This window comes from Rhododendron vialii, chromosome 1a, assembly GCF_030253575.1.
Source record: "Rhododendron vialii isolate Sample 1 chromosome 1a, ASM3025357v1".
In the NCBI taxonomy this organism is placed as follows: Eukaryota; Viridiplantae; Streptophyta; class Magnoliopsida; order Ericales; family Ericaceae; genus Rhododendron; species Rhododendron vialii.
The window spans coordinates 8,055,999-8,071,485 of record NC_080557.1 but is presented as its reverse complement, the minus strand read 5'-3'; the positions used below and the strand labels follow the sequence as shown (position 1 = coordinate 8,071,485).

Genomic DNA, 15,487 nt, shown 5'->3' with positions numbered 1-15,487 from the left:
TTTGCTTGACAAATTCAATCCATGTTATAAAAATGATGTGTCGTGTACAGCCACACATTTCTCGTTTGGATTAATGGATTGTGGCTGCTTTCAACAAGTATAAAATAAACAAGAGCTAGCAATAAGAGTAAATTATGATAAATTCAATAGTCTAGGGATCAATGCCAAAGAGTGAATATTTTAAAATTCATAAAATAGGTTCCATCAGAACTAACGAAATAGACTAGCGGTGAGCAAACGGAAAGTTGACATCCCAAATGAATAGATCCATGTGATCAATGCCTATTGGAGCGGCGCGAGATAGAAAGAATAGATAGTCACAATGTCTATCGTTCGAAAGTAAGGAGCTCAGTGACCTGCACCAGAGAGTTCACCGCTTATAGAAACAGAGATTAGAGAACAAGGGGCAAAGAGCTGTGAAAAGGGACAATGGATATAGAAGGCATCAGAATGTGATTCAGTAAGCCAAAGGCTGCGATGAGAGGAGGATGAGGATGAGAAGGGACAAATGTGGTTACTATTTTTTGGTTGTGACTCGACGAGGCGAGAAAAGATCATTTCGACAACTATTTGGTCTCCCTCTCCAAGTCCTCTATGATAGAGTATATTAGATTTAACGAATGACAAAAATAAAATAAAAAAAGACCGTATGTAGCAATTACTAAAGCTTTCATGGCAAAAGAAATGACGATTTGGCAAATGTCATTCATTTCTCAAATTTGGGCAAAATATATGGCAAATCAGCCATTTTTTATGAAAGAGAGATAGAAATGAGAATGGCAAAGAAAAAATAACAAAAATAGGTGTACCACCCTTGTTATTTTCTTGGCCAAATGGCACAATTTATTGGCCCAAAATAAGAATGACAATGAAAAAGTGACATTCATAAGTGAATTGGAGATGGTGTTGTGCAGTGGTGTGCGCAGCATCGTGCTGCGCATCTCCGAGCCGTAGAATCATGCATCCGACGGCTCGAATCTCATCTCGGCAAGCTCTTGATCATTGATTTTCGAGATAAAATCCGAGCCGTCAGATGCACGATCCGACAACTCTGAAGGGTGCACCTCACTACAAAGCACCAACCCAAAGTCCTTCGTGAGTGTAGATGGTTTTACGATAAAAAGAAAGTCAAAACTATACTATCTTAAAAATGAAAGGAATCCTAAAACTTAGGGGGCAAGTCTGCAAAACTTTCCATTACCCAGGACCAAACCAAATTTAAAAGAGGTAGGTTCTTTTTTTCATTTAATTCACTTTCCTAAGAAAACCCAACACGTTCCTACGAAAGTCTATTTTTCCAAACAAAAATTTAAAATAAAAAAAACAAAAAAAACCCGAAAGAATAAAATAGTAATACTTCTTAAAAGGAAACAAATACAATACCATTATGCCGCGTTTGTTCACACAGTATGTGGAAAGTAGTCGTACGTGGTAAACGACCATACGCGTTTTAAAATTGAACACAAAAAAGACTTTATAAATACCAATATCAAACACGACACTCGCTCTCGCTCTCTCTCTCTCTCTCTCTCTTCTCTCTGATGAGTGAGAAAACGACCGCCAAAACCCCTCCTTGATCCCGCTTCAAACCCCCGGCGCTCCGCCCGCCGTAATCCTCCACTCTCACTTCCAGTAGATAACAGAGAGAATATCATTCTACTTCTAGAGAGAGAGAGAGAGAGCAAAGGGTGTTCTGATTCGTCTTATGGAATATATAAGTGTGGTTGGCAATTACTACTTTATTGGACGAACCGTACGGAATTCTGTAATCTTCAATCCAACGCAATGATTTTGGTTTCTGGGTTTTCTGTCCGGTTGCTTATCGCGCTCTCTGTCATCGTCATACCAAACGGTAACTTTACTGTTCTTTTGCTTTACAATTTGAACTGGACTAATTGGTGCTTTTTGGGTGATCTAGATCACTGATCTTGTTTTCATATGTACGTGCTATATCTATATTATATGGACTATATTTGTATTTTGATTGCTGTTCTTTTGAATTGATGAGAAGATAACTTTTTGGTTGATTAATTGAGAATTTTTATTTGGAAATTGCAATTTTTCTATTCAAGCTCTTTACTGTTTTATGATGGGTGTTTTTTTTTTCTTACCTACCAGAAACTTTCGATTTTCTAGCGTGGCGTATTGATGATCCGTCTTTGGAATCTCAAATTTGGATTAAATTTTTTATTTGATTAAATTCTTTTTGGTGGACAGTAATTAATTCTCACATTCTTGATTCGGGTTTGAATGTGATGTTGAAAAATAGGATACGGGTACGGTTAGGATACGTTGGATTAAAACGTATTTTAATAGTTTTATAGCATTATATTACTCATAATCACAAGAATGGTGGTTAACCGTTCTATTTTTCTTATGTTGTTTTGAAGTTTATTTGGTTGCTTGTTTATAATTGTTTGAATAATAGCTATAAACCACGCAAAAGGCACAGTGAGGATATATTCAATACACTATAAAGAGGGAGTAAACTGACAAAATTATTTACTTTTCTGTATTCCTATCAATTTTACCCTAACTTTATGTAATTGCCGCGATTTTGGTTTCATGAAAGTTTGGATACGTGATCTAGAGTATCCGAAAAGTTTCTGATACTTCAAAAATACAAGATATCGATTTTTATATTTGGGGTACTTTTGGCATACATATCTGGAGTTCATACAAGTATCGGTATCAGATATGGATATGATACATACACGACTACCATCTAGAAGTATCCGTGTTTCATAGCAAGTAACTACCATTAACCAAATTGATAGTACTAATTAGGATAGTAGATACTGTGAATAGGTCACCTGAGAGTTTAGCGAAGAGGATGGATTTATTCAACTTGTTAGGTCGAAGATTAATCAGAGAGCTGCCGAGCTGGTAATCATTGTGCTGGAAAGCCAATCAAAAGAAAAACCGTTGTGTTGGAAAGGATGGTGGCTGCGTAACAGGAAGTGCACTTTCTTTTTGAAATGGGAGTGATTATAGGTGCGCAAAGTGTGCTTTCTTGTATCTCTTGAGATTCTTCCTTTATGTCTAGTTCCTCTATTGAAGATGGAGATCCCTATCGTGGCAGAATAGGAGAAAGTAATGTATCCCGGTGAATATTTTTATATTTCTTTTTTTCCTTGTGGTCTATTTTTGTTGCAATTTGGTTGGCTTGGTTTACTTATGAGGGGAAATCAAATTGACAGCAGGAGCGTATTACGAATCTATGATTAAGTTGGATAATTTCAGTGATTGTGCTGTACTGCAATGTGTCCCAAGGTTTTTAATGGTACTTGTAATGTGGTAAATAAATTTACTCCTGTATCCAAAGTCCAGTTATAGTACTCAAGTCAATTATTTCGTATTCTGTGTTGACTCTTCCGGAGAAATTTATTTCTACCGATGGTTTAAATGTGATGTGGCAGCAGAGTTTGTTGGTGTCTTGCAATTCTTGCGAATGGAATGACACGGTGGCTAATGAAGTTGCTTCTGTTCTTTTTCTCTAGTTTCTCTGGCTGTGGAAGCGTTTACTGGAACTTATGGGATAAACTATGGAAGAATTGCAGATAACATTCCCTCTCCTGATAAAGTAGTTAAACTTCTCCAAGCGGCAAAGATTAAGAATGTCCGAATATATGACGCTGACCACAGTGTCCTCAAGGCCTTCAGTGGATCAGGGCTTGAACTAGTGGTTGGACTTCCAAATGGAAACGTAAAGGATATGAGTTATAACCCTGACCATGCCCTAGCATGGGTAAAAGAAAATGTGCAAGCCTTCCTTCCGGGGACCAACATTGTTGGGATTGCTGTTGGAAATGAAGTTCTGGGTGGGGGCGACGATTCACTAGCGGAAGCGCTTTTGGGTGCAGCGAAAAATCTTTACAACGCCACGAAAGAGCTTAAGTTAGATGACGCAATTCAGATTTCTACTGCACATTCACAGGCTGTTTTCAGTGATTCTTACCCTCCCTCTAACTGTACCTTCAAAGAGAGTGTTGTGCAATATATGAAGCCACTCATGGAGTTCTTCTCACAAATTGGTTCCCCTTTCTGTTTGAATGCATACCCATTTCTGGCCTACATCTATAACCCTGGTCAGATTGATATAAATTATGCTCTTTTCAAGTCAAATGATGGGATATACGATGAGAAAGCTGATCTACATTATGACAACATGCTTGATGCTCAGATTGATGCGGCTTATGCTGCTTTGGAAGATGCTGGATATAGAAAGATGGAAGTTATAGTAACAGAGACTGGTTGGGCTTCTCATGGGGATCAAAATGAAGCTGCCGCCACCGTAGGCAATGCAAGCACTTATAACTATAATTTGCGTAAGAGGCTTGCGAAGAGGAAGGGAACCCCTCGGCGGCCGAAAAGTGTGTTGAAGGTATACGTTTTTGCTTTGTTTAATGAATATCAGAAGACTGGTGCAACTTCTGAAAGGAACTTTGGGCTGTTTAAAGCTGATGGAAGCATTGCCTATGATATTGGGTTTCCTGGGTTGAAATCCTCTTCTGCAGGATCATCTATTTTGTCTTTAAAGGTATGGTTTTCTTTATACCCTCTCAATGCACTATCCAAAGCTTGATCTCAATTCTTCTCGGTTGTAATAACATTATCATTGTCTTGGCACTAGTAAGGTTATTATCATCCAAGGGGGGACCTGAAGCTAGGTAGGTTAGCATATCAAAATAGAAGTGTGAACATGAACTATCCGCAAAACTGAGTGAAGTCCCACTAAACTCATCTTTTGTAATGACCAACAAAGGCAGTTATATCTATTCACTTTTAAAGGAATTGAGCTTGATGCCTTTACATGTAAGATGTTACGTAAGAAAACCTTATCTCATTTCAATTAGTAATTTACTATATGAAGTGATAATATCTCTGGCCTCTTTGAGATGCATATGGTCTTTGCTGAAAGGGAGAAGGAAAAAAATACAATCAACTAAGACGACTAAAAACATGGCTGAGAAATCAATTCCATGGATACATGATACAAGACGAGAGTAAGGACAGGCACATAGAGGCTGCTAGTACTCATAAATATATTATGTAACTGGTCTCTTCATTTGTGCTCCAAAGTACATAAAAGATGACCAGATTTCGAACTTGATTTGTTTATAGATGAGTCAACTGCAATTAGGCCATATAGCACTTGGGAAACCTCTAAGAATCTGAGCGGAAGATCCCTGTAATTGTTGTGCTGCATTTGTGGGATATAATCATAAAAAGATAAACTAAGAACTAGATGACCCCTCTATTAGATCAAAGGTGAAAAGGATTTACTTATTTGATCATCTTTGCCTTCCTTGAAGAAGTCAAGGACATCCCGTCTGTGCTAGGGAAGTTGTAGTAGGAACGTGTACCCTTCATGGATTGACACATCATCACCAAAAGGCTGACTTTGTATCATAAAACAAGAGCCTATTTTGCTGCCACGCGTCATCTCTCTCGCTGTCGCTGTTACAGGCACCTCTGCAACAGATGGTTGATTGCATCTCGTTGCATTTCTTCCTATGAGGAGTCGGTTTATGCAAGGATGTTTTTGTATACCCCTTTTTGCCTGCCTGCCATGTTAAACGTAAAGCCAAATTCTGCAGCTACATTGGAGTTTAATCTGTTGGATCAGAAAACTCCAAATGGAAAGTGGCTGAAAACTCCAAGGGTACCTCCAAATCCTAAGTTAGTGGTTGAAGCTCCATTTCATTTATTAGCACCCAATCAGAGGAGAAGACCACGGCAAACTCTATCCAGCATTTCTCCCGGCAAATTAGTGTATAATTTCGCTGTTTGTAAATTGGAGTTATTTATTTGTCTCCTACTATGCAGTGGAATATGATATGACATTTGGTTATTCGGCTACTGGCCAAGTATGAAGAAACTCCTTAAGTACGACACACCTCAAAATAAACACTTGTTGATTTACTGATTCTACATAATGACAGGACAGTTTACACAATGCTAAGATAACTCCACATTTATTGCTGGTTTTCATCAAAGCTGGTTTTTGGCTTATTGCATCTGAAATCTACAGAATCATGTTACTATTTTTTTCTTCCATGTAAGAATATCTGAAAGCTTCGTAATCCTATATCTTCTACTCGGCCTTTGGCCAAAGTCAGCAAATTTGTGCTTTTGAGTCTGTGTTTGTTGTATTGCTTTTTTGTTTGTTCTTCAGTCAAGGTGCTCTTCTGTAGTCTGTGTTCAAAATGCATTGGGCAGTGCTACAGACACAGTCACACAGATGTCCGGACACTAGGGGAAGTCTACTAACACAACCACTTATACAACGTGTTTCTGTGGCATTTGTTCATTGGTGAATGGATTCAAGCAAAAAAATTGCAAATCATTTACTCCCCAATGATAGAATGCCACAGATGCATGTTGTACAAATGGTTGTGTGTGTTAATAGACTTTCCCCTGAATAGACTTTCCTCCGGACACTGATGAGTAATGGCCTAAAACTGTTCGAACATGTGGGTTCCATACGATGCATCTAGGACCTACGCATGGAATGGCTTTGGACACATCTTTGTCCAAACACGTATCTTAAGCATTTTCCAAATGCATAAGACAGACAAGGGGCAAACTCAATGTAGCACATACGCGTTGGCCCATTAGGGCACTATTGGAGCTGCTAAATTGATTGAATCTTTTCTCTGTTGGCAATATTGCAGGATATACGAGGTCAAGGTTGGTCAGGATCCTACTACTCGGTATTAACCGCCTGTGCTTCGGTGGCGCTTCTCTTTTTTATTTCATGACCAAGTAGAGTTTGGGTACTCTTAGATAGTTATACTAGAACAGCATTCAGAAATTTTCCAGAGTCATAAGTTTGGTATGATCTCATGCCATATTCCATTGCATCATCAATTATTTGTTACTGAGCAAAATTATAGGAATTGGTGATAAATTTAATCTATTTAAGCAATGTATATTTGTGTAGTTCCTAATAACTCTTTGTCGTTCTTTGTAGTTTTTGCATTTAAAGATCCAATGTTCTAAAAGTCGGCTGCTTGGGCCTATAGCCTACTAGTCCCCACATAGGTTCTAGGCAGTGGTCCAACACTTAGATTAGGCAGTTGCCCAGGTGCTAGGCGACAGACTAGTTAGTGTCTACACGCTAGATGCCCCCTTTCCGACCGACGACTGGCGCCTAACAATTTAGAACATTGTAAGAGCATCCACATTAGAGTAGCTAAACTACCATGTACTTCACTTTAATGAGCAAAATGGAAGAAACACCCTCACATCAGCCTCTTTACTAGTAGGGACCACTTTCTAAAGTTTTAGTTTTGTAACAGTTCCTCTTTATCTCAAGAGAGGCACTGTTCATCCTTTAAAGGTTTTTATATTAATTTACTTTGTCTCACCCACTCCTTTTATTTGTTTCCAATTCGGCACTGTTCATCTTTGGGGACTATTTTATTAATATTTAATTGAAAAAAGAGTGAGATTAAACAACCTGATGTAGTGGACATTTTAAAATTGGATAGCTAAAATAATAAAGTCACTTTTTAATGTGTAAATTGGTCCAAAATGTAGAGAATTAGATGCGGATGCTCTAAAGATCTAACAACCCTTTCTAAATTATTGGAGTCTATGGTATGCAACAATTATCTCCACCTCCACAATTTCCTCTACATTGTTGGCATTCTACGTTATGAAAACGACCTATAGAGAATCTTTTTTTGAACAGGACCTATAGAGAATCTAGTAAGGAACTTTTAACATGAAAATAGAAAGGTAAATTGCACTAACCTCCCCAGATTTTTGTAGAATTACAGTGACCCTCACTACTTTGGCATAAGATTGCATATAACTTACCCCATTTTGCTTCATATGTTGGCCATGATTTCACCACTATCCAATGAATTCTTGTTTTACCATTTATTACCTGGAGATAGAGCCTGCTGTGGCCCAAATTCTGTGACTTGACAAACTATGATGGGGAAGATCAGCGTAATTTGTTCAAACTAGAGGAGCATATTGTACTTTCTCGGTTCACTGTCATGGTTTGAGGTGGGACTGTTGTGAGTCCAAAATGGGTTACATCTTAGCTGGAAAATGTGATCCGTGCGGTGCGGTTCTTGTAGAGCTCGATGAGTAAATCATTTGCGAAAAATGAAGTTTATTGAACATCAATAACTCAGTGGTCAAAGTATATGCCCTCGAAAAAAGAAAAGCCAATTTAATTTTCGAGAATGCGCTGCAAACAAAATTTCTTTCATCACATGGTTTGCGATGTCCGATTGTCTTTATTTTTGCAGCAGCAATATTTTACCCATGGTGTTCTACAAAGCGAACATCTTGAATTAAATTTAAGAAATTCAAGATGAATTCCATTTCAAAGGCACCAATTTAATTCACAGTTTGCAACATTGAACCACATAAGTCATGGTTATGAGTCTTATGACTAACAATTCCTGTTTTGCTACATTATTGCTCCTTTTTTTATCTAGGCCATGTTTTTAAGCACGGTCTGTTTGAACTTTCAACTTGTCTTCACCTCCACACATTACTGAATCTCCATCATTCTAAAGAGTTCTGGATCACCAACCAAGTCCATAAAAGTTTAAATCTTTTTCCCCAAACGCGTCCCTAGATGTGGTAGAACATTCAAAGTACGTCAGTGTCTACTTCCTTGGACCAATGTACAACCCCCCGCCCTGCCCCCCACCTATCATTTTTGGATCCGTCCAGTTGTCCAACACCATCAAATCACCTAGAAATCAAGTAAACGGGAGTACTTTTAACATGCGTGGGAGGGAGGGAACCGGTTGTGTAGGTGTACTTAAGTACAGTGAGGTTACGAGTTCAACTCTTATAGGCAGGACGTTGATACTCTTGTTGACGGGTTAGGGAGGAGTTGGAGTAATCTATAAGTTCTTCCAAAGTACGACCGAAAAAAAAAAAACATGGGAGGGAGGGGAGCCTTGTCAATATGATTCAAAGAACAAGCCGAACGAAGCAGTAAGATAAATTTATCTCGATCATGTAGCTGTCAATATCCGATTATCGTTTGGTGCATTGCTAGAACCCAGTTCCTTGTACGTGGCTTCCATCCATTAAAGGACCCAAAAGATTGTCTTGGCTCTCTCTCTATATATACTGGAGAATAAGCACCCAGGGCATTGCAAAAAAATCTAAAGATCAATTTCCATTTCCTTCACAGAATAGTGAAGGATAAGGAGACCTCATTCAGATACACAGAAACATACTCTCCAAATGACCACGAAATTCATTTTTGCAGCATTTGTTCTGGTAGTATCGGTAGCAAGTGCTGCCCTACTGCTAGAGGGCACAAGTGCTGCCACCTCCCCCTCACCGGCGCCTCCACCGGACTCGCCGCCTGATTTTCCTATCCGCTTTAGACCACCTCCTCCTCCTCCTCCACCCAGCTCCGCTCCACCACAGGCTGTCGCTGCCTCCGCCATCGTCTTCATGGCCGTTTCCGCAGGCGGTCTTGTATATTACTTTTCTGGAGTCTAGGAACACAAAGACCGGATGTAGTTTGATGTCATGGACACGGTGATGTATCAGTAAATTAATTCTGTCGATTTTGACGTTTAGTTTTGGAATATAACAATGTACTGCATGTGAGAATCACGTTATGATTATATGTGTGATTGGCCGATAAACAAATTAACATAATTATACTTCAGGGATGGACCTCATCTAATTTTGTGATCGTCATCCTCCCCCAGTATTTAGGGATGGACCCTATAGAGATGTGCGATTCAAAAGAGCGTTAGATGCAATCTCTTGCAAATTAAGACTCACAATACCCCATTGACACAATACCCAAACAGTTTCAGATTGTAGGAGCTGGGAGAAACAAATGCATTTTTTTTCATGCTGTTCGTAGCTAAAAATCGAAAGAAGAAAAATAACAAACCCCCCACAACTAATATGTGACGATCTCACAAGCACAAACTACAAACATTTATTTCACTCCACGGTAACGTTTTCAAATAGATAAGTATTCTAAGATCTTTCGCGACGAATACTTGATACAAGACAGCCATAGGCAACACATCACCTGAGTCTCGACCAATTAAAAAAAAATACCACGGCCAGCTCCTGTATTTGCTTATTTATGAGTCTGCCTTGTCAAATTTCGGTACACTGATAGGTTCCATTGTGATTCTGGGAATATCTAATCCTGCAATTAAAAAGCTTGCGTACTTGGCGCCAAGAAAAAGCCTTGGGATACAGAGCAAAGCGTTTTTGGCGACCTCAGCATTCTCATGGTTCATCAGTTTCATCGCGCGATCCTTAGCCTTCAGATCGGTCACATTGACCCTCCCAGCAGGATTGTACTGAATAAACTGCGACAGATCAAAGCAAGTGGAATTGCAGCAACCTTGAGATCGAAAACGTAATACTACAAGCTAAACTTCTTGTTCTTTCCTTTTCACATTTTTTGTTTATCCTTTTTGGTCCGCTGGGAAAAATGAAAAACAACTATGACAAAACAAAATTTAAAAATTGTTGGCCTTTTTTGGTTGCATAACAAAATCGAAAAACAAGGGGAATCTCAAGACCCCTACGAAGATGATGGTAATACACCTTCTGAACCTACTTTGGGTGATTTTTGGGATAGTATGACTGAAATTATTGTAGGTCAGCTGTCCTCCAGAAAGGACAAAGGTCCAAAATCTCAATAATTGGAATCTTCGCACTACCACCTCAATTATGGAGGGAATAGTAACCTCAATTATGAAGGGCGCACTCAACTATCAGATGAAATAACAGACACATGTGGCGATGGGGCTTTTTGTGCACCCGGCATATCTTTATTTTAGATGAATTTGAGTGGATCCTTTTTGGTCCCCTAGGAAAAATGAAAAACAACTATGACAAAACAAAATTTAAAAATTGTTCGCCATTTTTGGTTGCATAACAAAAAAGAAAACAACCATGAAAACAAAATTTCAAAAAAAACTCACTTTTTTTTTTTTTTTTTTTTGGGACAAATGGCTGTACAAATAGACTGGACATTGGGATTTGAGAAATGCTCCAGAAGGGGATTTTAAACTAGATTGTGATTCCCTTTAGAAAACCATACAACATTCTTGCAAAGCATGCAAAGAACGAGAGATAGACGGTAAAGGTCAATAGAAATTAAGGTCGATTGGTTACTGGAACTACGGGGATTGCTCACAATATAAGTACGTAATACTACCCTCGATGTATAAACATTTGCCTGGAGCAGAGATTGCAATGACTCCTCTGGTTCTATTGCAGCCCTACCGGGCGGCCATGCCATTCAAAACTGCAAATTAAGCAAACCAGTTCACCTCGTTGTTTATTATGCTAACCAACCAATTGATCCTCCGGCTTCCTAGGCGAGAGAAGCAGAGGCATCTGCATTCTAACCGATTCCACCATCAAATCTTATTGACACGTGACTAAATTGGCCCTAGTTACTCTTTGGGCTCATATAAAATGTACGAATGAAATTATCGTATTCATTTCAATAATAACAAAATGATTTTTTTTTCCAAAATATATGATAACAAAAAACAATGGTGTTGGTGGTTAGATGAATGAAATTAGCTACGCACAAAAACCAGTTCACCTCTCTCTCTCTCTCTCTCTCTCTCTCTCTCTCTCTCTCTCTCTCTTATATTTTTGTCGATCTACAATTTTCTCTCTCTCTCTCTCTCTCTCTCTCTCTCTCTCTCTCTCTCTCTCTTATATTTTTGTCGATCTACAATTTTGGAGCTTCTTCATAATCGAATTTTCCCTTTGGTTTTTCATGTTCAGAGACCCTTATTTAGAGTTTTTTATTTTTTAGTTTTTACAATTGACAATAAAGAGCAGTCTAGAAATGTGGGACAAGTCTCTTACCATTTCTCTAACTTTGTGGCTTTAGTTTCCCTTGAAGGGGAAAGAAATATGGAGTAACAAACACCACTACTGAATTAAAAAAAAATACTCAAGAAGTTTAAAAAAAAAAAAATGGCAGAAGATTTTGAGTTATACTGGTAAACCACTACAAATATTGACACATCTCAACCGTGATGAACTCGTGGTAAAGATAAATTTCACAATCCACAGCCAAAAAAGAGAACAAATTTACCCATCGCTCGTCCATGTGAAGGCCAAAAGAACTATGGTAAGCGTGGAGAAAATAGTGGCGCCCGAAAACCACCACATCCCTACTTGTACTTTGCTGGTTGTCCGTCTTGCGTACTACCCAACTCAACCTCTTTCAACAGCTCCCTCACCTCATCCATATCAGAATCCTTTGCAGCCTGGATTAGTCTACTTCGAATTTTCTCAAGCTTATCTAGCCTTCTATCCCTCAACACGTTCTTGGTTGACCAAATAAACCGTCATCTTCCATAGGAGAATCCCTACATAGGTCATAGATGGCCACAACGCAGTCTACACTGTAATGGTGTCGTTCCTTTACTTCTCTCTGGGCACTGTGCAAAACCAGAATCCATATAAGAGCTGAGCTAAAGCCTCCGTAAGCTTCCTACAATCAGAACAAAAAACCATAACTCAACAGCTCTGAGTTTGAAACTCAGGGCCAGTGCCCCATTATTGTTTGGAAAATTTATTTGCAAATGTACCGTCCAAGCCATAGCAGTGAGTACTGCAACAAGCATGTGGCCGCTATATAGAAGGTCATTGCAGCCCCCTCCAGCCTTTTTTAGGAGATTATACCATGAACAGGTCGTCGACCGTTCTGTACGCGGTGGACATCCGGCCCAGGCTGGACCCGGCGCCGCTGCCCAAGTCGTACACCTGGAACGCGGTGCTGACCGCATACACGACCGCCACATGCAGAGAGCTTGAGGAGCTGCCGCCAGCGGCGCTGGTGGAGATGGTGTCGGAAGGGGCGAGGAGGATGACGGACGCGTACGCGAGGTCCGCGATCGTGCTGGAGTTGCTTAATGATGGCGCCGACGCGGGAGGAATGGTAGAGGAGGCGGGGTAATCTCAGAAGTAATTCTTGCATTTTGAAAATTGGCAGGAGTTCTCCGTGTATTGGGTCCAAAATATGGACCGCCCCGTAAATCATCCTTGATTTTTTATAGAGATGTTCTATTCTATAATTAATACATTATGACCGGTTTGAATCGGATTTTAGTTAGATACAAGCGGTATGTGAGATACACTTCTGTTAGAATATATGGAATTGGATATTATGTGCACACTTCATAAATTACAAGCGTATTATGTGCACATTTTAAAACTATATGGGTATATCTGCACATGACCCAAACACGCCAACGACTAGCCGGCAGATCTCTGGCCCCGGAGTATATATGTCTTCTAGGCCAATAGCTCGTATGCTGGCAAATCTTAGATACTCCCACTACGCCAAATTTTATCTTTAGTGGCATTAGAAAAACGTCCAGTAATAATCTAAAAATCGCCGGGAATAAACCGCCATTAAAGCAACTAAAACAAAAACGGCAATAAAAACCCGACAGTAATAGTAAAAATAGTGGTAAATTTTTCTTTTTCTTCTTTCCCATGAGTCTAACTCGAAACCTCCAGATATTCACGTGCGCGTGCTATCAATTGGGCTAACCTGCATGTTGAGTCAAATTAGATAAACAATAATATTTATATTATACGGGTTGATATTATTATAAGCGGCGGTAATTTAAAAAACCGCCAATAAAAGTTCTTGACAACTGCAGTCCCAAAAAACCCGCCGTTTTAGGGTAAATATTGTCAGCAGTCTTATTAATGCCGATAATAGTGTCTTTTAACGGCAGTTATTTAATGCTAGTAATAATACCACCGGTAAAGCCAAAATTTGGCGCTGTGCCGGAGATCAATTGTGGGGTCTTATTTTCGTAAGGACATAAGAAACCATCACATAGTCACATTAGGTTTCTAATTCGACTAGTCTCTTTTCACCATAAATAAGCGAAACATTTCACCACAAAGAGGTGTGACATTTTACTCTAAAATAGGTGTAACACCAACATACAATATGCACTCATAATCATAAAAAGGCATAAAATTTACAAAAACAAAATTGTAACAGTAACATTTACCATAGACATAACAAAATGACACTTGAAGAAACCACATTCTTAGGTGTCTCCATAACATTAGCATGCAAAAATAACAAAATGACACTTGTTCATACGGAGTATCTTGTTTCCTTTGAAGTAACACGTGTTGGGTGTCTTGGTGAATCCTCTAGAGAACAAACCATGCATATATATATAAGTCCGGATTCAGTCTGGGATCCCAAATTTGGGCTTTGGTGTGGACTTCTTTCCTCAGCCGTTGGATTGTGTTTTCAATGGTCAGGATCCGTGGATAATTTGTTCGCGGGAACAAAAATTTGTTCGCGCGAACAAATGATCCGCGGATCCTGACCGTTGAAAACACAAACTAACGCCTGAGAGCAAGGTCCGCACCAAAGCCCAAATCCGGGATCCCTGACCGGATCCGGACTCTATATATATATATATGCCCAATGTAAGTTACCTATGCAAATTGGAACACACAAAACAGAGATGGAGCAGTACCCAATGCGTAAGATTTCAACTGTTTTCCTTCTGATGATGTTTCTGGCTACCGGTAATTACCTCTCTTTCTTGACTATTTATTAGTACTACGTACCTTTCCGGCAAAGTTAAACTCATGAAGCCTTGGGTCATGTTAGTTAACGCCTTTGGGACAATTACGAAGATCTTTTCTGTTCTAATAATGATTTAAGCCGTTAAACTTGTAGGTATCATCAACTTTTAATTTATATAACTATGAAAATGGTTGTGAATAGCATAACCGTTATAATTATCTGAGTTGCTTACATTTTAAGTCCCTGTTTTTTTTTTTAGTTATATGTAAAAGGTTAAGTTATAATTTTGACTTAAAGTTCACGAGTTTAATCGAGCCAAATACTGTCATGTGCAAGTTTGACTCATTTATTAAAGGAGATTAAAATTGAGGTTGAGTTCGGTTCATTCCAATAGACAAATCAAACTTGAACGATTCTCTACCGAGCCAAGCCGAGCGTTGAACAATTCAGAAATGGCTCGGCATCAGTTAGCAAATTGCCATACCACTATTGGGGTAAAACACCGTCATAAAAAATGCCTCTTACATTTAAGGTATCACCTGGAAAGTACTCAACCAGCATCCAAAAATTGCTTGCCCGGTCATGACTCAGAAGTAAATAAATATGATATAAGCAGAAGGTAAACCGTACATATAGCATAGGTGCTCGAAAATGGAAAGGTATACATCTTTTCAGCTGCTTTATTCTTTATCTATAATTTTTTTTAAGTGATACAGACTCATACTCTGGCCATGTTCTAAAAATCTTTTTAAAAAATAAGCAGTTTATTTCACATTTTCAAATTTAAAAATAATGTAAATAAAAAATAATTTTTCAATTTTTTTGCATCGTATAAAAGATCTCATCGAGATCTTTCAAATAAGATCTATATTGCATATTTTTAGATTTCAATAAGATCATAATTTTTGATGTTGAAATTGT

General features: G+C 38.8%; 1 protein-coding gene and 1 pseudogene across 1 annotated transcript; one reads left to right on the top strand and one right to left on the bottom strand.

The window, feature by feature from the left end:
- Positions 1–1,483: 1,483 nt before the first annotated feature.
- On the top strand, positions 1,484–6,956 carry LOC131315943 (glucan endo-1,3-beta-glucosidase 11-like). The gene is made up of 3 exons (XM_058345194.1): positions 1,484–1,852; positions 3,501–4,540; positions 6,678–6,956. Exons 1-3 carry the CDS (start codon positions 1,786–1,788, stop codon positions 6,762–6,764), a joined length of 1,194 nt encoding a protein of 397 aa, XP_058201177.1. The 5' UTR covers positions 1,484–1,785; the 3' UTR covers positions 6,765–6,956.
- Positions 6,957–11,979: 5,023 nt separating this feature from the next.
- On the bottom strand, positions 11,980–12,890 carry LOC131315933 (protein PHLOEM UNLOADING MODULATOR-like; annotated as a pseudogene).
- Positions 12,891–15,487: the final 2,597 nt, after the last annotated feature.

What these genes read in the sequence shown, in the direction of transcription:
- LOC131315943 (XM_058345194.1), top strand. Translation starts at nt 1,786, where the DNA reads ATGATTTTGGTTTCTGGGTTTTCTGTCCGGTTGCTTATCGCGCTCTCT. An exon ending in TGTCATCGTCATACCAAACG is followed by an intron (nt 1,853 to 3,500) that starts GTAACTTTACTG and finishes CTTTTTCTCTAG; the next exon opens with TTTCTCTGGCTGTGGAAGCG. An exon ending in CATCTATTTTGTCTTTAAAG is followed by an intron (nt 4,541 to 6,677) that starts GTATGGTTTTCT and finishes GCAATATTGCAG; the next exon opens with GATATACGAGGTCAAGGTTG.